This window comes from Tilletiopsis washingtonensis (assembly GCF_003144115.1).
Source record: "Tilletiopsis washingtonensis strain MCA 4186 unplaced genomic scaffold FA09scaffold_9, whole genome shotgun sequence".
NCBI classification, from domain to species: Eukaryota; Fungi; Basidiomycota; class Exobasidiomycetes; order Entylomatales; genus Tilletiopsis; species Tilletiopsis washingtonensis.
In genome coordinates this window covers 311,185-333,746 of record NW_020312006.1, presented here as the reverse complement: position 1 = coordinate 333,746, position 22,562 = coordinate 311,185, and the positions used below count along the sequence as shown (strand labels likewise).

The following is a 22,562-nucleotide window of genomic DNA, read 5'->3' as shown; positions in this document are numbered from 1 at the left end:
TTTACTCTTACTCTCAAAAGTCGCGGCGCTCGGCCTTCAAGCTTCGGCCCTCGAAATCAGATTGTCCGCGTGCGGCCTGCACCTTTCCTTCCCTCTTCATCCATCCCCACAGTCCAAGATGGCGACCAACAGCATCGCCTCGCTGCGCGCCACGCTCAACTCCCACACCGAGGCGCTCGACGTGCGTTTCCGCGCCCTCTTCTCGCTCAAGGGCCTTGCCTCCTCTTCCTCCGAGGCCGCGCAGCAGGCCATCGACGCCATCGGCGCGGCGTTCAAGGACGACTCGGCGCTGCTGAAGCACGAGCTGGCATATGTGCTGGGCCAGATGCAGGATGTGCGCGCCATTCCCGTGCTGGAGGGTGTGCTGAAGGATGAGGAGGAACATGCCATGGTCAGACATGAGGTGAGTCACCAGGTGGCAGGGAGGGAGGGCAAGGAGAGAGGCAGGCAGTCACTGCGGAGGTGGAGTAAGCAGAGAGATAGGCAGTCACTGCTACGCAACACCCGAAGAAGGAGGTGGAGTGGGCAGTGAGACAGGCAGCCACTGCTCCACAAGGCCCGCTCTGCGCACCTCGCCGCTCTTGGCCCTTTGCTGACTGCTCCTTGCCATCTTCCTCGCCCCTCCTCCTTGTCTCGCTCTCCTCGATCGCATCTCCTCGCACTCTCTCCTCGCGCCATCAGGCAGCAGAGGCCCTCGGCGCCATCTCCTCGCCCTCCTCGCTGCCCATTCTGCGCGCCTACGAGGCCGACGCCGACGTCTCGGTGCGCGAGACGTGCGGCCTGGCCATCAAGAAGATCGAGTGGGACAACTCGGAGGAAGGCGCGCGGGAGAAGGCGCGCAAGGCCGCGGGCGAGGAGCAGAGGTGGGTAGTGTGGAAGATGGGCGTTTGTGGAGAGGAGGGGTTGCGATAGGGCAAGGGGCGCTCGCTAGTGGGGTAGAACGAGGGATGGCCTGCCATCTGCGTTGGGCGCAAGCCTAGCTTCTTGCAAGCTTGCAGCCTTTTTGCCCACGGACGCGGCCTCCTCCATTAGCGTTGCCTCCCCCGTCTCGAAGGCAACGCAGCTGACGTTGCCCCCTCTCAGCGCATTCACGCCCATCGACCCCGCCCCCGCCCTCTCCTCCTCTGCCTCAGCACCCTCCATCGCCTCCTCGCGCACGCTGCTCACCGACGCCTCAGCGCCCCTGTTCGAGCGCTACCGCGCCATGTTTGCGCTGCGCAACGCCGTGCACAACGCCCGGCGGCGCGCCGAGCTTCCCTCGCTGTCCGATGAGGAGCGGAAGGAGGCGGGCGAGGAGGGCAAGCAGGCGGTGCTGGCGCTGGCGGATGGCTTGAGCGATGGAAGCGCGCTGTTCCGGTACGTTTCCCTCGTGCCTCTCTTCCTCTCCATTCTTCTGCGCCCAGCGAGGCTGACGCGCCTTGATGGCACAGGCATGAAATCTGCTTCGTCTTCGGCGAGCTGGCGCACCCAGCCTCGGTCCCTTCTATGATCCGCGTGCTCTCCAACGACGCAGAGCATGAAATGGTGCGGCATGAGGCGGCCGAGGCGCTCGGTGCAGTCGCCGAGGAGGAGGAGGGCGAGGAGCACGCCGAGGTGCTCAAGGAGCTCAAGCGCTGGGCCGAGGATGCCAGTGCGCCGAGAGTGGTGCGGGAGAGCTGTGTGGTGGCGCTTGATGAGTTGAAGTGTGAGTAGGCGACGGGGCGGCCGAGGCTGGTGCGTGGGCAGGCAAAGAGCGACCCCATGCTGACGACTGCACCCCACTCCGGCAGACAACAACGACCCCACGCAGTTCCAGCGCATCGAGCCGGCATCGGGCGTCGCCGAGGTGCCTAGCGTGCCTGTGGCGCCCGTTGCTTGAGAAGAAGCAACTCCAAAACGGGCCCAGCTGCGTGCCATCCCCTCTCGGCCCAGGCCTCTGCCTATGCACCACTCATTTGCCCCTCGTCTGCCGCCTTGTCATCTTGCTATTACGTCGCTCACTTAAGTCACACTCTTTGCTTCCTTCGTTCGCGCGGCTGGGGAAGCGGAGATGTATTGTGAGGGCTGCAGGGTACTTTGAAGAGGGCGAGGCGAGAGCATGTTGAGAGAGTGGGTGCGACGTGACGGGTAGGGATGATGTACAGACGGACTGGAAGAGATGAGTACGGGGAGAAGGAATGCGGCGATGGAGGGATGTAGGAGGGAGGGGAACGTTCTAAGATGGAGACAGCAAGGCACTACCCTCCAAACTTGGCTGCTCCTCGTCGCCGACGACGGACCATTCTGCGTCGGAGGCACTGGCGCTTGAGGTGCTGTGGTGGCCTTCTCTGCCCGCGTCGCCACTGCTGCTGCCCAGACGAGCATGCTGCAGCGACTCAGAAGCGACCGCCGATGAGGCAGCTTTGCCCGCAGCGGCAGTCGCGACGCTTGAGGGAGCAGGCAGTGGCGTAGCGCCCTTGACGGGCGCGGCGGACGGCAGTCTCGTGTCTCGCTTGATGAGGCTCCTTGCGTAGTCCAAGCTGCCATAGAGCGCCGAGATAGCATTTGCCACGCCATCCTCGCGGCGGATCTGCTCGCCCAGCGCGCGTGCTCGCTCGGCTTGCTTGGAGCCAGGTGCGGTCGCAAGCGTCAGGGCGTGCGCTAGTGCGTCCGCGGTGAGGTGCCGCACGCAGCTGCCGACGCCGAGACTCTCGATCTGTGCGCCCCAGAAGAACTGCAGGGAGGCACGCAGTCAACAAACGAGTGGAATGATGGCGCTGCCGCGACTCACCTGGTCGCCAAAGAAGGGCTTCACGATCGTCGGCAGGCCGGCGCGCAGACTGGCGCCCACCGTGCCCGCGCCGCCATGGTGGCACGCAGCGTCGAGCAGCGGGAAGAGCCAGTCGTGCGGCACCGAGTCGACCCGGAAGACGTCCTCGGACTCGAGGCTCGGCGCCTCCTTGCGCGCCGAGAGGCGATCGGACCAGCCCTTGGAGAGCACGGCACAGACGCCGCTGCGGCGCACCGCCTCGTACACGCAGCGCGTCGTCGCTTCGGCGTCTTGCACCACGATGGAGCCCCATCCGATGTAGACGATCTTGCGGTTCTGGGCACGCGCACGCTCAATGAACGCCACGAGCGCTACGGGAGGCTCGTACTTCTTGTCCTGCTGCCCGTCGGGATTGTCGAGGAACCAGTAGCCCGTCACTTGGATCCAGTCGTACCAGTCGAGCGGCTTCGGCACGACGTGAGGCGAGAAGTTGTACAGGAAGGGCACGCGGTGCGGCTCGAGACGATCGAGACTCGTGGAGCGCAGGCCGAGCATTTTCTTGCGCCATGCATTGATCTGGCCTGCCGAGGCGCGCCAGAACACCTGGTCAAAGATGACGTACGACTGGGCGAGGAGCAGCTGTCAGCCATCGTGCGCGAGCAGCGGGCGAGGCACGACGCACCATGTAGTTGTAGTTGCCGCCCGCCTTGCTGTTTGGCACGGCAAAGGCATGCGGATAGGCGCGACTGCGGCTCCAGCACATGGTAAAGGCACGGAAGTAGGGCACCTGCAGTGCCTCGGCCACGTGGATGCCGGCAATCGCACTGGGACTCTCGACGATGACATCGGTGCCCTGGCAGGCTCGCCAGCACGACGCCAGCAGGTCGTCGAGCCAGCCGCGGAACTGACACGAGGGAGAACGCTTGTCAGCTGTTGCTCGGCGGATTAGAGACCTGCGGATGTGACTCACCTTCGAGACGCCCTCGCGCAAGAACGACACGGTGAAGGTGCCATTCTCGACGCAGATGCGCATCAGCTCCGCCGGATCGCCGCCCACCTCGCGGAACTCGACGCCGTGGCCCTCAATCCAGCTCTTGAACTCGCCGTGCGTGGCAATGCGCACGTCGTGGCCCTCGCTCTTGAGGCCGCGCGCCAGCGCCAGAAAGGGCTGCACGTCGCCGCGCGAGCCGATGGTGAGGAAGGTGAAGTGCAGCTTGGAGGGCGGCCGCAGCGAGAGGAACGTCGATGAGGCGCTCGATTGAAAGGTGAGGCCGTCGATTTGCTGCTGTGCTAGGGGCTCAGACACACTGGACGCAGCGGAAGAGGCGCCCGACGCGATGGCCTGTCGCGACGCTGCCCAGTTCAGCCGCTGCCCGAGATCGGTGAGCAGCAGCGCATCCTCGCGCTCCTGCGCCAGCTTGCTGTGCCCCACTCTTGGCTGTGCATCGTTCTCCTCCGACGGCGCCTGTGCACGCACGCTCTCCGTGCGTGCATTGATGACAGAGAGACAGTAGTCGCGTCTCTCGGCGGAGGAGAACTCGAGGAAGAGCCTGACGACCGGCACGTCAGCGCAGTGTACGCACACAGGCGGCGCTCCGACTCACTCTTCGTGCCCGCGAATCATCAGCACCAGCCCGTGTTGCCCGAAGCGGAACGCATTGTTGCGCGCCACCGAGACGAGCTCGCGCACGGGCAGGATCATGAGCGTGCGCCCGACCGTCTTGGAGGCCATGCGCGAGGAGCGGAAGCAGACGTAGTGCGTCGAGATGAACAGCCGGCCGGTCACAGGCAGCACGCGGTACAGGCTCGCACTGATGTCTGCGTGAGGGAGAGACGCTTAGTGATGGTCACGACGCGAGGAAAGAGGCCACTCACGACAAAGCAGCTCCTCGTCCTCGGGCAGCACGAACGACGCTCTGAACTGCGCCTCATAGTCGGCGTCGTTCGCCTCGGCATCTGGTGCATCAAGCACGGCGAAAGAGCTGGACGCCGATCTCTGCACGCTGCCGTCGCTGCCATCTCGTGATCTTGTCCACTGCTGCTCGGCCTCCGCCGCGACTTGACGCTCGCCTTCAATCACGCCCGGCTGTGGTGGCCGACTCCAGCTCTCGCGCACCTTGCGTCGTGGCCGCCGCGCTAAGGCCGCAAGGGTCTCGGCGCCGTGCGCTGCAGCGAGCAGCCGCCCGCCAGCCTCGCGCACCCACGCCGGCAGCGGCGCAGCGACGCTCCACGGCGCGCCCGTCGTATTGGCACCACTGCGCTCCAGCGCTGCTGCTGCGGTGCGCGAGCGCGCAGGCGACCATGGCGGATATGTGGGCTCCGTGGGCAGGGTCGTCGCTCGCTCGTTGGGCGTCACGGCCAGCATCGTCTTGTGCGACTCGGCACTGCCGGGAGTGAATGACGAGGGCAAGGTGTATGCCAGGCCCTCGCTCTTGCGCGTATCGGCAATCGGCAAGGGCTGCGAGCCTTCGTGCCGCGCCGCATCCAGGCTTGGCGGCTTCGCCATCGTGCTGTGCGGTGCAGCACTGCCAGGCGCAGCATGCAGGGTGCGCAGACTAGAAGTCGAGTCGCGCACGCTAGGCGTTGGTCGTTCGAGCGCCGCAGGCTGCGCATCGATGGTGACGTGCTGTTCGATAGCCTCGCGCAGGCTCTTGAGGAAGGCATGCTGCTCTATCAGATGCAGGAAGTAGTACTCGTCGACAGCGAAGTCATCTGCTGCGCCATCGACGACCTTGACACAGACGACGTCGCTGGCATCGCGCACCTCCTCTGCCAAGCCCGGTACCGCCGCCTTGACGCCCGCGTTGAGGGCCGAGGCGCTCGTGCCGTTGTCTGCCGCGTCCACATCGACAATCGTCTCGAGCGGCACGCAGATGCGCACGCTCTCGCCCTCGTTCTGCGCCGTCAGCACAGCCTTGAGCAGCGTGCGCACCCATGCGTCACGCGATGCGGCCGAGTCGGCGCTGAACGTAAAGACGCGATAAGGCGTGTGGACGAGAAACTCGGCGTGTCCGGCCTCAGCATCCGTCGAGCTTGAAGACGCATCATTCGTGGCCTCGACGGACAGGACGGACCGCAGATCGATGTGGTCCTGTGGGAAGTACGGGTCGCGCTCAGAGTCGTACCAGCTGAGTGCGCGCCCTCGCAGCACGGCCCAGTGTCGACTGAAGCGCAACGTGCGCTTGGTGCGCTTGCGCAGCGGGCCAGTCTTGAGCACGCCTTCGCCGCGCGAGGGGAGGTATGCGTAGAAGAGCAGATGGCCGCTCGTCAGATAGAGATGCCCTTGCAGCAGCACGGAGCGCATGAGCCATGCAGGGTGGACCGCAAGCAGGGTCTCGTTGGCGTCGAGCGAGTAGAGACTGCGCAGCTTGGCCTCGAGCGCCTCGTGCGACGTCTGTGCCGTCAGAACGTCGGCCTGCGGATCGGCGATAGTCTCGGGCGACGCAGAGCCAGAGCGCCGGCCGCTGGGCGGATCGAGCACGGCAGAAGAGAGCATGTGCATCGAAGCTCCGAGATCCGTTGTGCGGCCATGCTGCGAGGCCGGCAGCGAGGTGGAGGAAGCTGCGCTCCCGCCGCCCTGCAGGGCCGACAGAGATTCGGCAGACGCAGCCATATCGCTGGCGCTCTCCTCGCCATCACCCTCGCCCTCGTGGTCTGAGAGCGGCGCACTGCTGCGTGCCAGCGTGCCCGAGGAGCCAGAAGCGGTAGCGTCTGCGCCGCCCAGGGCCGACGCGCGACGAACGCCAGGCTTGCCGCTGCGAATCGTGCCGCCGCCTATGCCGGCCAGAGAGGCGCCCAGCGGTGTGTGGCCGCCCTTCGGTGTCGCTGACGGAGCACAGCGCGTCAGAGCCAGCTCACGCGACGCAGCCCAGCTTGAACACTCACCAGAATCGTCGATCAGCTCAGAGAGCACGCCATGCCGCCGCGCGCTGCGCGCAAAGCCGGCGAAGCGAGGAGCGGCAGTAGGCTCTCGCAGCGCAGCGCTATCCTCCTCCGCGTCCGAGTCGAGGCCAGCGTATAGGCGCGTCTGCTCTCGCACTGCAGCTGCGTCCAAGCCCTGCATCGCGCCCTCCTCCTGCGTAGCACCGCCATCCTCCGCATCTAGCAGCCCGCCGCACTCCGCCTCGACGAAGCGCGAGCCGACCATGCTGAGCATCTGCACGAGCGAGGGGTTGATCACGTGTCCCACCTCGTGCGTTGGTGACGCGGCTTGTGCCTCAGGCTGCTCGACGAGCGAGTGCACGCTGCTCCTTGCGCTGCGCGTCGGCACTGGCTGTGCGTCGGACTGCCCGACCAGAGAGCTCACGCTGCTCCTACTACTCCCTCCACGCGCCGCCAAGATCTCGTGCGCCTCGCGCTCAAGGGAGAGCATGGAAGGCACAGAGTGCAGCACCGCCGCTTGCTGCGTTGCGCCGCTGGGGCCGCTAATGCTGCCGCGTCCAAAGCCGAGGCAGGGCGAGGCGGCGAGCGAGGAGATGACGCTGATGCCGCGCGGCGATGTAGGCTCGAGATGCGGCGATGGCGGCAGAGAGACGTCGTCGGGATCCATGAATGGCGACGCGGACTGCGCTCCGGCTGGGCTGTCCTGAGGCACTGCTGAAGTGCCGGAGCGGCCGGCATCGGCGTCGGAGAGCGAGAGACGCTCGAGCGAGGCCGCAGCGGCTGACGCGCCGGAGCCCGAGGGGCTGTGCGGAGCCGCAGCCATGGCGGGCGCAGAGCAGCGCGCTATGCGAGGTCTAGCTGGAGCGGAGGGCGGCGCGCGTGGATGGCATGGGGCGCAACGATGCCAGTGTGGTGTGAGGCGGTGTGGATGTGGTGGAGAGGATAAGCGCGAGGAGGTGCGCCGCTCGAGTGACACCGGCTCGCCGTGCCCGCTCCGCGAGGGTGCCCAGCTCGCCCCACGCGGCGCACGCCAGCCACACCAAGCACCGCTCCCAAGTCCCACGCGCACCGCTGACACGCGCCAACCCCGCCGCGACGCAGGCGAGCGACATGGCGTGCTCTGGCCGTGCGTGCTCTGCCTCGGCATGCCTTTGGGTTGCTCTCGATGTCCTCGGACGACCTCACTCGACGCACGCCATGCGCGAGGTGCTCAGAGCGCTGCAATGCTGTGCCGTGCCGACGCAAGCAGGCAAGGCCAGAGCAAGGCGTGCCGGAGGAGAGGACCGTGCAGCGTTCCCACGCTCATCTCACGCTAATCTCGACGCGTCCAGGGCGATACAAAATCCGCCCGAATCTGTATTTGCTATGCGCGGAATCTTGTATTCCCGCTGAATCAGCCGCGGCAAGCGCTCCACTTCGCAGCACCCTCTCCTCTCCTCACCCACCCTCCTCTCCCTCCCACCTCTCTCTCTCTCGCGCGTGTGTCCGACGATGAGCCAGCAGCTTCTGCGTGCTCGGGCCCTGCGCTCCGTCGCATCAACCAGTGCGCCGCGCCCGGCGCTCGCTGTGCCGCGGGCAGCTGCGCAGTGTCTCTCCTTCAGCACTGCCGCCGCTCCGCAGCCGATCCCTCGCTGCTCGCTGGCCCACACTCGCTTTGCACGCACTGGCGTGCCAGCGCCCCTTCTGCGCGCCACCTTCTCCACCTCGCAGCTACGGCGCTACGCAAACCAAGAGGGCGTCTCGCCGTCGGTGGTTTCGGCCTTCACCACGCCCTTCTCTCAATTTCTCCAGATCCTCTCTCGCATCTCCCGCATCCTCCTCTTCGCCGCACTCGGCATCGCCAGCGTCGGTGGTGCAGCGTACGAAGCGACGCATCAGTATGTCGAGCATCGCGCCATGCCTCGCTGTGCCGTGCCTGCCACGGGCGACGACGCCAGTGGCTGGACCGCTGAGATGCGCGATGAGTCGTGGGGCCCGACCGCGGGCACCGACCCGCGTCTCGGCTTCAGTGGCCGACATGCTCTGCGAGCTGCGTGGATCGCGCTGAACTGGGGAGGCGGCATCGCACCCGAGCTCTTCTTTGGCGGCTCGCGTGCGCCAGGACAGCTGGGCACCGCGGCAGGAGACGCGCTTTCACTCGAGGGCATGCCTTCGTCGGACGGACTGCTCATGTGCGAAGGCACACTCCAAGCCGCACTCGACGCGGCGGAGAAGCGCGGCATTCGGCTGCCCGACATCGCTGCTCAACGAGCACTAGCCGCGCCCGGCTCGCAACTGCCGTCTGCAGCCATCGATGAGACAGCCTTGGCGCTCGAGACGCGCCTCGCGAGCGTGCGGGAACGCATCGGCACGCCCACTGCGCTCGCGGGTGCGCTTGCGGGCTACACGCGCATCTATGACGCACTCGCATCGCAGTCATCGGCATCGCAGGAGCAGAAGGCTCGTCTCGTCCGTCTGGCGGGTCGGCTTGGCAGCGTGAGCGCGGCGCTGGGACAGCGGGCAGAGGCGGAACGATGGCTGCTTAGCAGCCTGCATCTCGCCGGTGCGCCTGCGTTGCTGGCCGACACGGAGGATGCGCAGGCTGCGTCGAACGTGCAAGGCGCGCTCAAGATCGACGCTCCCCGTGCCTCAAGCGTGCCTTCAGCATCAACATCAGCAGCCGCACCAACAGAAGCCTCGCCGGCTCTGACGCGCGCACTCGTCGCATCACTCATCTCTCTCTCAGCGCTCTACGCTACTGCACCGCCCGGCAGCACAGGCGACGACTCCGGCCGCGTGACTCTCTCGACTGCACTGCGCGTGCAGATCTCGGCACTGCGTCTACTGCGCGCCGACGCCGCACGCAGCGCTCTCGTCACTACGCCGAACAGCAACGCAGCAGCAGCCAGCGCCAACGCATCCGCCGACGGCGCTCGTTTGCACGCGCTCTGGTTGGCGCAGCATGATGCAGTGCTAGGTCTGCACGTGGCCGAGACGCTCTGGGCACTCGGTGCCGCCTCTCCGTCTTCTGGCATCGCGTCCGCTCTGCGCTCACTGTGGGGCGGCAAGGAGAAGGTCGACGTCAAGCAGAGTCTGGCATGGCTAGAGGAGGCGGAGCGTAACGCCGAGAGCGTGGCGAGTGGGCTTGGCTCAACAGCGCCTGTGGAGAAGAAGAAGGGCAAGAAGCCTCAGCAGACGAAGACGGTGCTGGCGGAGAAGTGGCGGGGAGAGACGCAGCTGCAAGTTCCGGCGGCGAGGTTGTTGCGCGATGCGAAGCGTGTCGTAGCTACGGTGGAGGAGCTCAAGTTGGCGCTGGCGCGATGAGACGGTGGAGCGGATGGGTGGAGATGGGCTCTTGTGCGGGCGTAGCGAGCGGCAATTGTACTTGTTTCCTGCCTGTCTGTGAGCGGACGTTTGGGCGAGGAAGGACGCGTGCTGAGCTGAAGCGAAGTCAGAGCATGGCCTCGATGGCATGTCAGATGCGGCATTGACGCAGTGACGGGGTCCGGAAGCGTGCTGCTCCTGCTGCCGTCGTACGCGACGGGACGAGTCAAGGATGCATAGATTGTATGTAGAGAGGGTGTATGTGATGTCGAGAATCCTATGTGATGAGAGCGAACGTGTGAGAAGGGGGAGCGCAGCCTGGAGAGGGAACAGAAATGAATAACAGAGAGAGAGGGGAAGTGACGTGAAGTGGGAAGGTATCGGTGCTGGGAGCGAAGCGGCGAGAACGGGGAACAGAGGCGGTGTCGACGAGGACTGGGCGAAGCAGCAGCATCAAAACTCCTCTTCCTCCATGTGTCCCGTCGCCCACGTCCGATGCGCGCCCGCATTACCTCGATTCGGTGCCCTCGTCGCCGTGCCGCCCACGAGCCATCCAATCTCCGCCTCGAGTGCCGTCGCTAGACTCTGCATCGCAGCGCGCACGGCCTTCTCTTCCTCGCGCGCCTCTTCTCTTGGTGCGCCGAGCGCTGTGAGACCGGCGAGCCAGGCACCAATGGCGTCGGCGCCGTACATGCGGCCTTCGACGTTGACGGCGTGCGTGAGAGAGGTGAGGAGTCGCTGCCAGTGCGTCCAGAGCGCGGGGAAGAGCAGAGCGAGGAGCGCGTGAGGAGATCCGGGAGAGAGCAGGCGAGCGGGAAGACTTGAGGCTAAGGGATGCGACGCTGCTGGTGTCGAGAGGTTCGAGAAGAGCAGTGTCGATGAGGGAAGTGGAGGGAGCTGAGAGAGAAGCCGAAGAAGACGAGACGTGACGTCGTGCAGAAAGTCGTACGTCTCGCCGGGATGAGAAGCTTGCGCGCTCGAGTTGCTCGGCGTATCGAAGAAGCGCAGGAGGCCAAGCGCGGCACTGGCGAATGCCATCAAGGGCCCTCGCAGGCGTCCCCACGCCCACTCGGCACGCACGGTCTCGCCGCCGGCCGGCAAGGCGGCGCGCACGGCTCGCTCGTGGACGTCGAGCGCGGCGGCCAAGGAGGCGCGTGTGGGCCGTGGCAAGTGTGTGAGGATCTGAGAGCGGAGCGTCCGGTCGGGAGAGTGCGAGAGAAGTCGAGAGAGAAGCAGAAGCAAGGAAGACTTGTCGAGCGTGGCTGCAAGGAACGCATGTCAGCGGCTGAACGATTCTCGAGGCCAGAACGACGCGGCACACGAGCTCTCCGCCAATGATGCAAGTCGCCGCCTTCGGTGCTGGCCGCACACTCTGCACGGCGCTCCACCCCGCCTTGGCTCCGGGCTTTGCGACGCCTCGTCCTGCGGTCCCACCATGCCTATCGGGCAGCCGGCATATGCCTCTTACACTCACCGAGCATGTTGCCGAGATCCACATCCTCCTCCTGGTCCGCCTGTGCCTCCTCTCTCGCCTCCTGCGTCTGCTGCTGCTGCGCCATCAGGCCCGCGCGCATGCGTTTCGGCAGCACTCTCTCCTGCCTCGCCTGCAGTGGTGCCGGCGGCACGACTGCTGCGCTGCCTGCTGCATTCGCAACAGCTGTAGAGGAAGAAGCATTGACGGTGGAGGAGGAGCCGCGCGGACTGCCCATCTCGTCATCCTCCTCCTCCTCTCGCCGCCGCTTCTCCCGCGCGCCGCCGGGCGCCGAAGGCACAAATCGAGGTGTCGCGCTGGCAGACGCCGCGCTTACGCCCCATGCGGAAGGGCTCGCTGCTGCAGGTGTGGAGGGCGCAGAGGGAGAAGCGAAGCCGAATCCGAACGAGAGGGCGGAGGGGCGATGGGAGAGTGCGGTGCTGGAAAATGGCAGTGTAGGCGGAGGAGGCGGCTGATGCGGCGCTGAGGCGAAGTAGGAAGGACTGCCGCTGCCGCTAGTGGAGCCGGAGGAGGAGGCATGCCGAGAGGGAGACGAGGGCGCGGGCTGCGTCGGCATGAAGAGGAGATGCGACGACATGGCGCCTCGCTCGCCGCTCAGGCCAAGCGAGTGGAGTGAGGGCGTGCGCAGGGAGCAGTGACAGCGAGCGAGAGCCGCACAAGGCCGCGGCTGATGCTGAGCGGCGCAAGGACAGCGCTGAGACGAGAACGTGAGACGAGGGTGTGAGGCGAGCGCAGCAGTGGAGTGGGATGATGGCCGGATGTGGGGCTCGAGCGAGTCTTGGAGCTGGCTGCGCACCAAAATCTCAGATAGCGCATGCGCGTCCGCAAAACGGAAATCCAGCAGCGACCCCGAGGCCTTTGAAGTTGTAGTCTGCCGCGCAGCCGCCAATTGAATCTGGAGGCGGCCGCGTGTCGATTGTGTTAGTGCGACTTCAGCACGACTTGTACTCGACCCAGGCGATGTTGAGCCGCTCGGACCACCCTCGCGCCGCCTTCGTTCCGCTCCTCATCATCCGCCCTCCTCGCGCCACACTTCCCGCCCAGCTCTCGCCCAATCACTCCTCAGCTTGACCACATACTCCGCCTCCGCATCTCTACATCCGACACGCCAGCGAGCACACACAGCCATGCCGGCGCCGCGCGAGATCTCCTCGCAGTCGGGTGCGTATCCCCTCCGCCACGCTGCGCCGTCTGGATGTCTCTCGCCAGCGGCAATTAGCGGCGCGGAGCTTGCTCTGCTGCCGCACTGTAGCAGCTGTAGCGGGGTCGCGAGGGGGGAGGGCGAGTCGGTCCTGAGCCTCCTGTCGTTACGAGGGAGCTCGTGCGGGAAGCGCGAGTGGAGGGCCCAGAGGGATTACGTCAAGACGGGCAGGGCCATGCAGTGTCAAGCAGGCGTGTCAGTCATGCGCGCGGCGCTACGCAGAGAGCGTAGAGGGCAACGAGGCGATGACTGAGTGCGCCTCGCGCGCTCGTCGCTGCTCGGCTCGCTGCGCGCTTGCTCGCCATGGTCCATCTGGCGGATGAGCCGAGCCGAGTACGGGTGTCAGCGGCGCGGATGTGCGGTGCGTGCATAGCAGCACATGTCCAAGCGGCTCCTTCGAGGCCGCTGCGCTGTGCCCCGGCAGACGAGCTTCGCAGCTTGTGCACCAGCAAGGCGTGCTTCCCGAGCTGACGCTCTCGCTCGTACCGCAGAGTTCGATGCTGCGCTGTCCGGCGCAGGCCAGGCGTTGGTAGTCGTCGACTTCCACGCCACGTGTGAGTCGCATGACAGTTATAATCTCTCGCAGCGTCTCACCTGAAGTGTACAGGGTGCGGGCCATGCAAGGCTATCGCCCCGGTCTACGCCTCTCTCGCCTCCTCGCATCCCAACGCCCTCTTCCTCAAAGTCGACGTCGACAAAGTCTCCACCGTGGCGCGCGCACAGAATGTCACTGCCATGCCCACCTTCAGCTTCATCAAGTCCAGCCGCACGCTCGAGCAGCTGCGCGGCGCAGACCCCAACAAGCTGCGCTCGCTCGTGCAGAAGTACGACGATGGAAAGGCGCCCGCTGGTGGCTTCCCCGGCGGAGGTCGCACCATCGGTGGTGCGACGCCTGCGTCGACGACACCGCCCGGCGCGGGAAACCCGCTCAACGGCGTCAAGATGGAGAATCTGCTGCCGCTCGTCGTCGTCGCGCTGTATCTCGCATACGTCCTCTGGCCGTAGGTGATGCGGAGGTGACAATCAGATGTGATTTCCTCCCCCGCTGTACAGATGTGTGCTGGATCTCACGCTCGCTCGCTATCTCTGATGCTGACTGCTGGGATGCGGAGCTGGGTGTCGTCTCTTCGCTGCGCAACGTCGCCTACCTTGGTGAGTTCAGTCGCTCTCCCACCTGGCTCTCTGCGCAGCGTTGATGCCTCTAGCACACCTCGCAAGCGTGAGAATGACGCCTTGCTCGCAGGCAGCTCTCGCCACATCGCAGCTCGACCTGGACCCTCTGCCTCAGCGTCAGTCCCTTTGGAGCAGAGCAGGGTGCTCTCACGTGCGCTCGAGGGCTCGCTCGGCTCTCGCATCGCCCGCTTCGGCTCTCGCTGGCATCCGCACAGCCGCTGTGCGGGCCTCGAGACGGTCGCCCTCGCCGCTCGCCCAGACGCAGAGCGGTCTCTCTCCTGTCAACATCCGGCTGCAGCACCGTGCCCTGCGCCCACAAAAATAACGCGCCGTCGGCGCTCATGCCCTGAGCGCTGCTATTCCCTCCTACAAGCGGGCGCAGGATGCAGGAGGAGCATCTGCTTGCTGAACGAGGCTTGCGCCGCACCCCCACGGCGCGAGCTCGGTCCCTGACTAGCACTACGGGTCTCGCTCTCGCCTGAGGCAACGTGCAGCTTGAGGTGAACTACTCGAGTTGAGCCAAGGGAGAAGCGAGGAGAGGGATCTGCCACGTGGATGAGGGGCTGGCGAGGGGCGAGCGCCCGAGCCCGAGCGCCTGATCGTGTGGCGCAGCTGAGTGCCCTACCTCCTGCCTCAGGGGAGGAGACGCTGATCAGCCGTGTCGCACGAGAGAGGCAAAGCCCGCTAAGTCCAGCGTGCAGCGCGCTCTCGAGCAGCGGCCAGGGGGGTCAGGTTCAAGTTTGCATCAAGCTGCGGCGTCACACGACCCATCAAAAGATTCTTCCGCCTGCTGCTCCTGCATGCTGGGGGCTGTGAGCCTGTGAGGGCGGCGGGTGCAAGCCAGCGGCGAGAGGAGCGCAAAAGGGGTCGATATTGACGAGAGGAGCGTACCTGCGCAGCGGCGCAGCGGATAGGCAATCCACTCTCGCCTCGCCTGCGCCCAAAACAGGCGTGCCCGCAAAGTGGCCAGCGCACAGGGGCTGGCGTTCCCCTGCATCCTCGGAGCTCCTCGCGCGCTTCGCTCTTCTGCCCGCACGACAGCAGCAGCGCGGGCTGATGAGGCGAGACGCTCTTCGGACTTCGGCCTCCGCTCAAGGGCGTGCGCCGCTTAGGAGGTGAGTGCCGGCGGCGTCAGAGCTTATTCGATCGGAGAGGCCCCTGATGCGCACGCCAGGCACAATCAGGATCTCCCGCCCGCCGCGCGCCGCTGCCGCCGCGCCCAGGGGGCGAATTAGTGCCTCGCGCGCACGCTGCCACCGCTCTCGATCTGCGCGCCACTTGGCACTGCCTGCGTGCCGGAATGGCCCTCCGCTCTCGCCACATCTGCCGCCTTCCAGCAAGCCGCCGGTGCCGGCTCCCATGATGATGCCTCGCCTCCTTCTCCTTTCGCTCCCAGCCCGTCCCATTTCGGGCCTGGGCGCTGGGCGTTGCCGGATTCCGACGCCTTAATGGCTCTGCCATCTTCGCATTGCGGACGGGCTTGCAGCTGGGCGTCCAACTCCTGCTCCTACTCCTGCTCCTGCTCCTGCCCCTTCCCCCTGGCCAACATCACGCGACGCAGCGATGCGCGGCCGGCGTGCCTTTCCATCTTGCCAGCAAGACGATGCGCGTATGCTGAAGCACCTTCCCCTGGCATCAGCTGCGTGAGTGTGCCTCTCGGCTGAGGGGCTATGCGTGGGCGCAAGGAGCTCCGGCTCCTGGGCCCGGCGGACGCCGAGCAGCGGTGCCTGGTGCTGCGCCAGAGGCTGGCGCTGCGTATGGCGCAAGCACGACACTCAACGCTTGCTCGCTTCGCTTCTATAAGAAGAGGCCCGTCCGCCCGTGTCCTCTCTCATTCCCCACCAAGTTCCTCAGTTCCGCTCTACCTCGTTTGACACGATCCATCTCGCCGCCAACTCTTCGAGCCTTGCTTTGACAGCGACTCCGAGAGCATCCACATCTCGTCATCTCACTCTCCACCACCTGCCTCTCTTTCGACGTCGAGCTGGTCTCGCCATCGCAGATAGTGCCACTCCTCGCCGACACATCGTCACCTCACCACGATCGTCTAGGCGAACCTCCGACCCTCCCCAAGTCTCTCTAATTACCACTCTCGCACTCTCGTGACCCATCTCTCAAGATGCGCTTCACTGTCCCGCTCCTGCTGGCGGCCTCGGCCGCCGCCTCCGTGTCGGCAGTGAGTAGCAGCGCGACGGGACAGTCTCGCTCGCCTGGCTGACCGCGGCCCTTGCTCAGACGCCGCTCAACAACGTCGCTCGCGAGATCGAGGAGAACCAGGTGGCGGTCATGATCGTGAGTGCAGCTGGTGCGAGCAGCGAGAGGCTTGTCCTGACCGGCCTCTCGTCTTTGCAGGCGCGCGACGCTGCTACTGCCAAGAACAACGGCACCTCCACCGCGCCCAAGACCAACGGCACCTCCACCGCGCCCAAGACCAACGGCACCTCGGGCCAGGCCAAGACCAACGCCAGCTCGGGCCAGGCCAAGACCAACGCCAGCTCAGGCCAGGCCAAGACCAACGTCAGCTCGGGCCAGGCCAAGACCAACGGCACGGCCCACGCTGCTGTGAAGCAGACGGTCAAGGCGCAGACCAACGGCACGCACGTCGCTCCGAAGCACACGACCAAGGCGCAGAGTGAGTAATGGGAGGTGACGCCACGCTCGGATCCTGGCTCACACTTTCTGCCCAGATGCCACCGCCCACACGCCTGCCAAGGCCAAGCAGCCGGCGCCCGCTCCTGCCCACAAGGCGAGCGCCTACCAGGCCAAGCTCCCGCGCGACGAGCCCACGGCCGAGGAGCTGGCGGCCCGTGACGACGACGTCGAGGTGCTCGAGCAGCGCGACCCCAAGAAGGGCTACCAGAAGCTGCCCAAGGAGAACCCGACGGGCAAGTCGTCCGGCTTCAAGAAGGCCGGGCAGGTCTTCAAGGGCTTCCTCGGCTTTGGCAAGAAGACGCGCCGCGAGCTCGACGAGACGGAGTTCATGCTGCGCCAGGCTGTGCACGAGGAGCTTCTGCAGCGCGACCCCATGGAGGAGCGCAAGAAGAAGCTGCTCAAGGGCTCGGCCAAGGCCATCGGCAAGGGCGCGTACAAGGAGGCCAAGTCCCAGGCAGAAGAGGCATGGGACATGGCTGAGCGCGACGTCCTCGACGAGGCCGAGCTCATGCCCCGCGAGCTGGCGGAACGCGAGCTCGACGACTCTCACTCGCTCGACGCGCGCGGCGGCAAGACGACGGCTGCCAAGTACGTTGTGGCCGGCGCTTCCATCATCGGCGGGGGCATTGGCCTCGCCAAGCTCGCCGAACACTACAAGCTAGGTGACAAGACGCGCCGCGACATCGACGAGCTCGAGGAGCTCCTGCAGCGCGGCAAGGAGTTCACCAAGGCCGACGTGGAGCAGATGCAGCACCAGCTCGACCTCGCCAGCGAGAAGCTCGCCCAGCTGCTTCGCGACGCCGACGACCACGCAGAGCTCCTGCAGCGCGGCAAGGAGTTCACCAAGGCCGACGTGGAGCAGATGCAGCACCAGCTCGACCTCGCCAGCGAGAAGCTCGCCCAGCTCCCTCGCGACGTCGTCGATCAGCTCGTGCAGCGCAAGAACGCACCCACTCAAGCCGACGTCAAGCAGATGCAGCACAAGCTCAACGTCGTCAGCTACCAGGTCGCCCACATGCGCCGCGACGCCGCCGACGAGGCGGTGCTGCAGCGCGACCCCGGCTACATCCACGATGTCGTCCACAACACGTGGAACGCGGCAGCGCTGGCGGCAGGCCACACGCCGTTCAGAAGCGCAGACCGCGCGGCCCAGAAGGCGGCCCAGGCTGGTCGCCGCAGCGACGACGCGCTCGAGCAGCGCGACCCAGGCCACATCCACGACTTCGTTCACAAGACGTGGGACAAGGCAACGTCGGCGGCCAGCTACCCCACGTTCGCCGACCAGGATCGCCAGGCCCAGCACAAGGCGTCTCAGGCCCTGCCCCACCGCCGCAGCGAGGACGCGCTCCTGGAGCGCGACCCCAACGCGATCAAGGACGCCGGCGTGCGCGCCGCCAAGGCTGCTGCTCAGGGCGCCATCAAGTCGGTCCAACACGACCTGAACGTCATCAGCTACAACCTCTCGCATCGCCGCGACGAGGAGGGCAACGACGAGCTCGTGCAGCGCGACCCCAACGCGATCAAGGATGCCGGCACCCGCGCCGCCAAGGCTGCTGCTCAGGGCGCCATCAAGTCCGTGCAGCACGACCTCAACGTCATCAGCTACAACCTCTCCCACCGTCGTGGCGAGGATGACGAGCAGCTGCTGCAGCGCGAGCCGAGCATCGAGAGCGCCGCGAAGGGGGCTGCCGTCCGCGCCGGCAAGGGCGCAGCGCAAGGCGCCATCAAGTCCGTGCAGCACGACCTCAACGTGGTGAGCTACAACATCGGACACCGCAGCGAGGACGGCGACGAGCTCCTGTCGCGCGAGCCGAGCGTCGAGAGCGCCGCCAAGGACGCCGCCGTCCGCGCGGGCAAGGGCGCGGCGCAGGGCGCGATCAAGTCGGTCCAACACGACCTGAACACGCTCAGCAACAAGATCGGCCACCGCAGCGAGGCGGAGAGCGTCGATGAGCGTGGCTTCTTCAGCGACGCCAAGGACAAGTACATCGACCGCTACCGCGAGCAGCCGCAGCCGGAGTCCCTGCGCCGTGATGACGAGCTCGAGATGCGTAGCCCCGGAGCGGGCAAGATCTTCGCGCTCGGCTCTGCGGGAGCCGTCGCGCTCGTCGGCGGCGGCATGCTGACTGCCAGCCTCGTGAAGGACTACAAGAACGCCCACAAGCACCGTCGCGACCTCGTCGACGAGGAGGAGCTGCTGCAGCGCGAGCCGGGCTACGTCCACGACGTCTTCCACAACTCGGCCCACGCTGCCCACGTCGCCGCTGCCCACACGACGGCGGCAGCTCTGCGCAAGGCCGCCCACGCCATGGACCGTGTCCAACGCCGCGAGGGCGAGGACGTCGAGTTCGAGGCGCGCGAGCCCGGCTACATCCACGACGTGGTGCACAACACGGCGCACGAGGCCCACCGTGCGGCCGCCCTCACCGCGATGCACTACGAGGCCAAGGCGCAGCAGAAGCTCGACAGCCTCAACAACACGAGCCGCCGCAGCGAGATCGAGCAGCGCGACCCGGGCTACATCCACGACGTGGTCCACAACACGGCGCACGAGGCCCACCGCGCCGCTGCTCTGACCACGATGCGCTACCAGGCCAAGGCGCAGCAGAAGCTCGACAGTCTCAACAACACGAGCCGCCGCCGCGCCGAGCTGCAGGAGCGCGAGCCCCGCTACCCTAAGGGCATGAACGCCGGCGCTCAGTTCATCGCCGACACGCACCACCAGGCGCACGGCAGCACGGCGGAGCGGCGCGACGAGGCCGAGCTGCAGTTGCGTGACCCCCGCTATCCCAAGGGCATGAACGCCGGCGCGCAGTGGAGCGCCAACCGGTACCACCAGGCGCACGGCAACACGCTGGCCGAGCGCGACGAGGAGGACCTCGAGCAGCGCGGCCTGAAGGGCGGCCTGGCGGTCTTCGCTGGCGCTACGACGCTCGTCGGCGGCGGTGCCGGCCTCGGCGCTTGGCTGGACAGCAAGAACAAGCACAAGCGCGGTCTTGCTGACGCCGAGCTGCTGCAGGAGCGCGACTTTGCCGATGCCGAGCTGCAGGCCCGGATGAGCAAAGGCCGCATGGCCGCGATCGCTGCTGGCAGCGTCCTGGCGACAGGCGCTACCGCCGGCCTCGGCTACGGCGCCACCAAGCTCGTGAACGCCTTCAAGCACCGCGACCTCGACGAGCTGTCCGAGCGCGACGTCTTCGAGCTCGATGCGCGCGACCTCGCCGACGAGCATGATCTGCAGGTGCGTGCCGGCGGCGATGGCGAGCTGCAGACGCGCGAACTCGCCGAGCTGCTGGAGCGGGGCCCCACCCTCGGGGGAAAGCTCCTGGCTGGCATGACCGGCATAGGGGCGGTCACCGCGGTCGGCTTCGGCGCCAAGGCCCTTGCGGACTCGTACCGCCAGAAGAAGAACGGCAAGCGCGATCTTCTGGAGGGCGAGGAGGATCTGCAGGTGCGTGCTGACGGCCAGCTGCAGGAGCGCGGGGCCGGAGCGCTCGTGGCTGCCGGTGTTCTCCAGGTCACCGCCATGGGCGGCATCGGCGGCTACCTCCATCACAAGCACGTGATCCGCGATCTCGATGCTGAGGAGGCGCTGCAGGTCCGTGCCGCTGCCGACGGCGAGCTGCAGGAGCGCAGCAAGAAGCAGATCGCGAAGATTGTGGCTGGCGTCGTGGGCGCCGGCGCCGTCGTCGGCACGGGCTTTGGCATTCAGGCCTGGAGAAACGCTCACCACCAGCGCGATCTGCCTGCTGACCAGCAACTGCTGCAGGTGCGTGCTGCTACGGATGGCGAGCTGGTGGAGCGCGGTCCGAAGAACGGCAACAAGGGCAACGCCGCCACGGCCGCCGCGAGCTCCCTGATCACTGTGGGGAGCACGCTCGCGACAAAGGCGTACCGGAACATGCACGGTCGTGACCTCGAGGCTGACGAGGAAGCACTGCAGGCGCGCGACCCGCTCATCGGCCAGCTCTCCGCCGACGACGCCCGCTACTTCGCCGATGCCCACTACGACGGCGTGGAGCCGGCCGGCCACCTCGACGCGCGCGACCCGCTCCTCGGCAAGGCGCTCCTCGCCGGCGGCGGCTTCCTGCTCGGCAAGCACTACGCCGACAAGCACAAGCAGCAGCAGCAGCAGCCCACGGGCGCGACCGGCTCCGTCCACATGGTGGCTCGCGACCCGATCAGCGGCAAGAAGATCGTCAAGTACGCCGTTGTGGGCACTGCGGCCAAGCTCGTCGTCGGCACGGCCGCCTGGCGTGCCTACCAGAACCACAAGGCGCAGCAGGACGGCACCGCGCCAGCTCAGCGTCGCGAGCTCATCGGCGACGAGGAGGACTCGCAGGTGCGCGACCCGTTCTTCACCAAGGGCGCGGTCAAGGATCTCACCAAGTTCGCAAACTCGAGAGTCGACGCCATGAAGACCGCGGCTGCCAATCACCGCCGCGACCTCGGCGACGACGAGCAGGACCTCGACGCCCGCAGCCCTGAGCCATTCTGGGGCAAGGCGGCCCTCGCCGGCGGCGCGCTCTACGCCTACCACAAGCACCAGCAGCACCAAGCCGCGGCAGCTGCCGCTCCAGCGCCAGCTGCCGCTCCGGCGCAACGCGATGTGCACGACGACGAGCAGGCCCTCGACGCCCGCAGCCCTGAGCCATTCTGGGGCAAGGCGGCCCTCGCCGGCGGTGGTCTGTACCTCTACCACAAGCACAAGCAGGCGCAGGCGGCGGCAGCCCCTGCTCCCGCGGAGCGCGACCTTGGCGACGACGAGCAGGCCCTTCAAGCTCGCGACCCGTTCTGGGGCAAGGCTGCGCTCGCTGGCGGTGGTCTGTACCTCTACCACAAGCACAAGCAGGCGCAGGCGGCTGCTGCTGCTCCGGCTGCTCCGGCGGAGCGCAACGTCGACGCGGATCTGCAGGCTCGCGACCCCTTCTGGGGCAAGGCGGCCCTCGCCGGTGGTGGTCTGTACCTCTACCACAAGCACAAGCAGGCGCAGGCTGCCGCGGCGGCTCCGGCCCCGGCGCAGCGTGATGTCGAGGGCGACGAGGACCTCCAGGCCCGCGAGCCCTTCTGGGTCTCCGCGCTCGCCCCTGCCGTCAGTGGGCGCGACGTCGAGGAGGTTCACGCTCGCGACCCCTTCTGGGTCTCCGCGCTCGCTCCTGCCGTCAACGGACGCGACGTGAGCCACGAGGACCTCCAGGCTCGCGACCCCTTCTGGGTCTCGGCTCTCGCTCCTGCCGTCAACGGACGCGACGTGAGCCACGAGGATCTCGAGGCCCGCGACCCGTTCTGGGTGTCCGCCCTCGCGCCGGCCATCAATGGGCGCGACGAGGACGTCCAGGCTCGCGACCCCTTCTGGGTCTCGGCCCTTGCTCCCGCCGTCAGCGGCCGCGACGTGCCCACGACCGTCGGCGATCTGCAGTACGTCGCCAATCGCGAGGCTTCCGACGACGTGCACGCAGAGAAGCGCTCGCTCGATGACATCCAGGTGCGTGGCGTGATGGCGACGGCGAGCAAGTACATCGCCGGCAAGCTGGCGAAGCCGCTGTACCACATGTATGCGAAGCTAAACGACCGCGCTCAGGACGACGAGCTCGCTGCTCGCGGCAAGTGGAAGGACGCCTTTACGATCAAGAAGTGGGCCAACCAGCGCCGCTCGCTCGACGAGGACGAGCTCGACGCGCGCAACATCTTCCAGGACGCCTGCCACAAGACGGAGCAGGTCTACGACAACCACGGCCCAGGCCACGCGCCACAGCGCCGCTCGCTGGACGAGGACGAGACCGCCCCGCGCAACGTCTTCCACGATGTCCACCAGTGGGCCGAGGGCACGCGGGAGAAGTGGCACCTCACCACGACGCGCCGCTCGCCGGATGAGACAGAGGTGCGTGGTCTGGGCCGGTGGGTTGGCAAGAAGACCAGCAAGGCGACGAAGCACGAGCAGCCGTGGCAGGCGTCGCTGCGCCGCTCGCCCGACGGGGCAGAGGTGCGTGGGCTGGGCAAGTGGATCGGCAAGAAGATCGGCCAGGCAATCAAGCACGAGGCGCCATTCCACGGCGGCTACTTCTCGCGCCGCGCCGACACGCACGCCGTGCGCACCCTCGCGCCGGCAGACTGCGCCTTTGCTGACACGC

The 22,562-nt window shown here is 66.7% G+C and overlaps 6 protein-coding genes across 6 annotated transcripts; 4 read left to right on the top strand and 2 right to left on the bottom strand.

The window, feature by feature from the left end:
- The first annotated feature begins 21 nt into the window (after positions 1-21).
- Positions 22-2,123, top strand: FA09DRAFT_343129 (ARM repeat-containing protein). The gene is made up of 5 exons (XM_025744578.1): positions 22-403; positions 682-863; positions 1,084-1,356; positions 1,431-1,684; positions 1,770-2,123. The coding sequence occupies exons 1-5, from the start codon at positions 119-121 to the stop codon at positions 1,856-1,858; spliced, it is 1,083 nt and encodes a 360-aa protein (XP_025598758.1). The 5' UTR covers positions 22-118; the 3' UTR covers positions 1,859-2,123.
- Positions 2,001-7,539, bottom strand: FA09DRAFT_329531 (hypothetical protein). The gene is made up of 7 exons (XM_025742216.1): positions 6,614-7,539; positions 4,604-6,553; positions 4,333-4,546; positions 3,699-4,278; positions 3,411-3,632; positions 2,750-3,352; positions 2,001-2,692 (listed from the first exon to the last, which is right to left on the bottom strand). The coding sequence occupies exons 1-7, from the start codon at positions 7,431-7,433 to the stop codon at positions 2,195-2,197; spliced, it is 4,887 nt and encodes a 1,628-aa protein (XP_025598757.1). The 5' UTR covers positions 7,434-7,539; the 3' UTR covers positions 2,001-2,194.
- Positions 7,540-8,052: 513 nt separating this feature from the next.
- On the top strand, positions 8,053-10,047 carry FA09DRAFT_360211 (hypothetical protein). Its single transcript, XM_025745204.1, has one exon. It carries the CDS (start codon positions 8,102-8,104, stop codon positions 9,911-9,913), a length of 1,812 nt encoding a protein of 603 aa, XP_025598756.1. The 5' UTR covers positions 8,053-8,101; the 3' UTR covers positions 9,914-10,047.
- Positions 10,048-10,132: 85 nt separating this feature from the next.
- On the bottom strand, positions 10,133-12,158 carry FA09DRAFT_329528 (hypothetical protein). The gene is made up of 2 exons (XM_025742215.1): positions 11,388-12,158; positions 10,133-11,175 (listed from the first exon to the last, which is right to left on the bottom strand). Exons 1-2 carry the CDS (start codon positions 11,980-11,982, stop codon positions 10,367-10,369), a joined length of 1,404 nt encoding a protein of 467 aa, XP_025598755.1. The 5' UTR covers positions 11,983-12,158; the 3' UTR covers positions 10,133-10,366.
- A 374-nt stretch (positions 12,159-12,532) lies between these two features.
- On the top strand, positions 12,533-13,611 carry FA09DRAFT_338340 (thioredoxin-like protein; the record flags this gene model as incomplete). Its single annotated transcript, XM_025744094.1, has 3 exons — positions 12,533-12,566; positions 13,098-13,160; positions 13,214-13,611. The coding sequence occupies 3 exons, from the start codon at positions 12,533-12,535 to the stop codon at positions 13,609-13,611; spliced, it is 495 nt and encodes a 164-aa protein (XP_025598754.1).
- Positions 13,612-15,898: 2,287 nt separating this feature from the next.
- FA09DRAFT_338339 (hypothetical protein) lies at positions 15,899-22,519 on the top strand (the record flags this gene model as incomplete). The annotated part of the gene is made up of 4 exons (XM_025744093.1): positions 15,899-15,955; positions 16,015-16,071; positions 16,132-16,411; positions 16,467-22,519. Coding segments are annotated over 4 exons (6,447 nt in total), but the record flags the coding sequence as incomplete, so codon positions are not given.
- Positions 22,520-22,562: the final 43 nt, after the last annotated feature.

Excerpts from the sequence above, each read along its gene's own strand:
- FA09DRAFT_343129 (XM_025744578.1), top strand. The coding sequence starts at position 119 with ATGGCGACCAACAGCATCGCCTCGCTGCGCGCCACGCTCAACTCCCAC. Across the intron at positions 404-681 it reads ATGCCATGGTCAGACATGAG|GCAGCAGAGGCCCTCGGCGC; the intron begins GTGAGTCACCAG and ends TCGCGCCATCAG. Across the intron at positions 1,357-1,430 it reads GATGGAAGCGCGCTGTTCCG|GCATGAAATCTGCTTCGTCT; the intron begins GTACGTTTCCCT and ends TTGATGGCACAG.
- FA09DRAFT_329531 (XM_025742216.1), bottom strand. The coding sequence starts at position 7,433 with ATGGCTGCGGCTCCGCACAGCCCCTCGGGCTCCGGCGCGTCAGCCGCT. Across the intron at positions 3,633-3,698 it reads TGCGCGAGGGCGTCTCGAAG|TTCCGCGGCTGGCTCGACGA; the intron begins GTGAGTCACATC and ends CCCTCGTGTCAG. Across the intron at positions 2,693-2,749 it reads AGCCCTTCTTTGGCGACCAG|TTCTTCTGGGGCGCACAGAT; the intron begins GTGAGTCGCGGC and ends GCCTCCCTGCAG.
- FA09DRAFT_360211 (XM_025745204.1), top strand. The coding sequence starts at position 8,102 with ATGAGCCAGCAGCTTCTGCGTGCTCGGGCCCTGCGCTCCGTCGCATCA.
- FA09DRAFT_329528 (XM_025742215.1), bottom strand. The coding sequence starts at position 11,982 with ATGTCGTCGCATCTCCTCTTCATGCCGACGCAGCCCGCGCCCTCGTCT. Across the intron at positions 11,176-11,387 it reads GGATCTCGGCAACATGCTCG|CCACGCTCGACAAGTCTTCC; the intron begins GTGAGTGTAAGA and ends CGTTCCTTGCAG.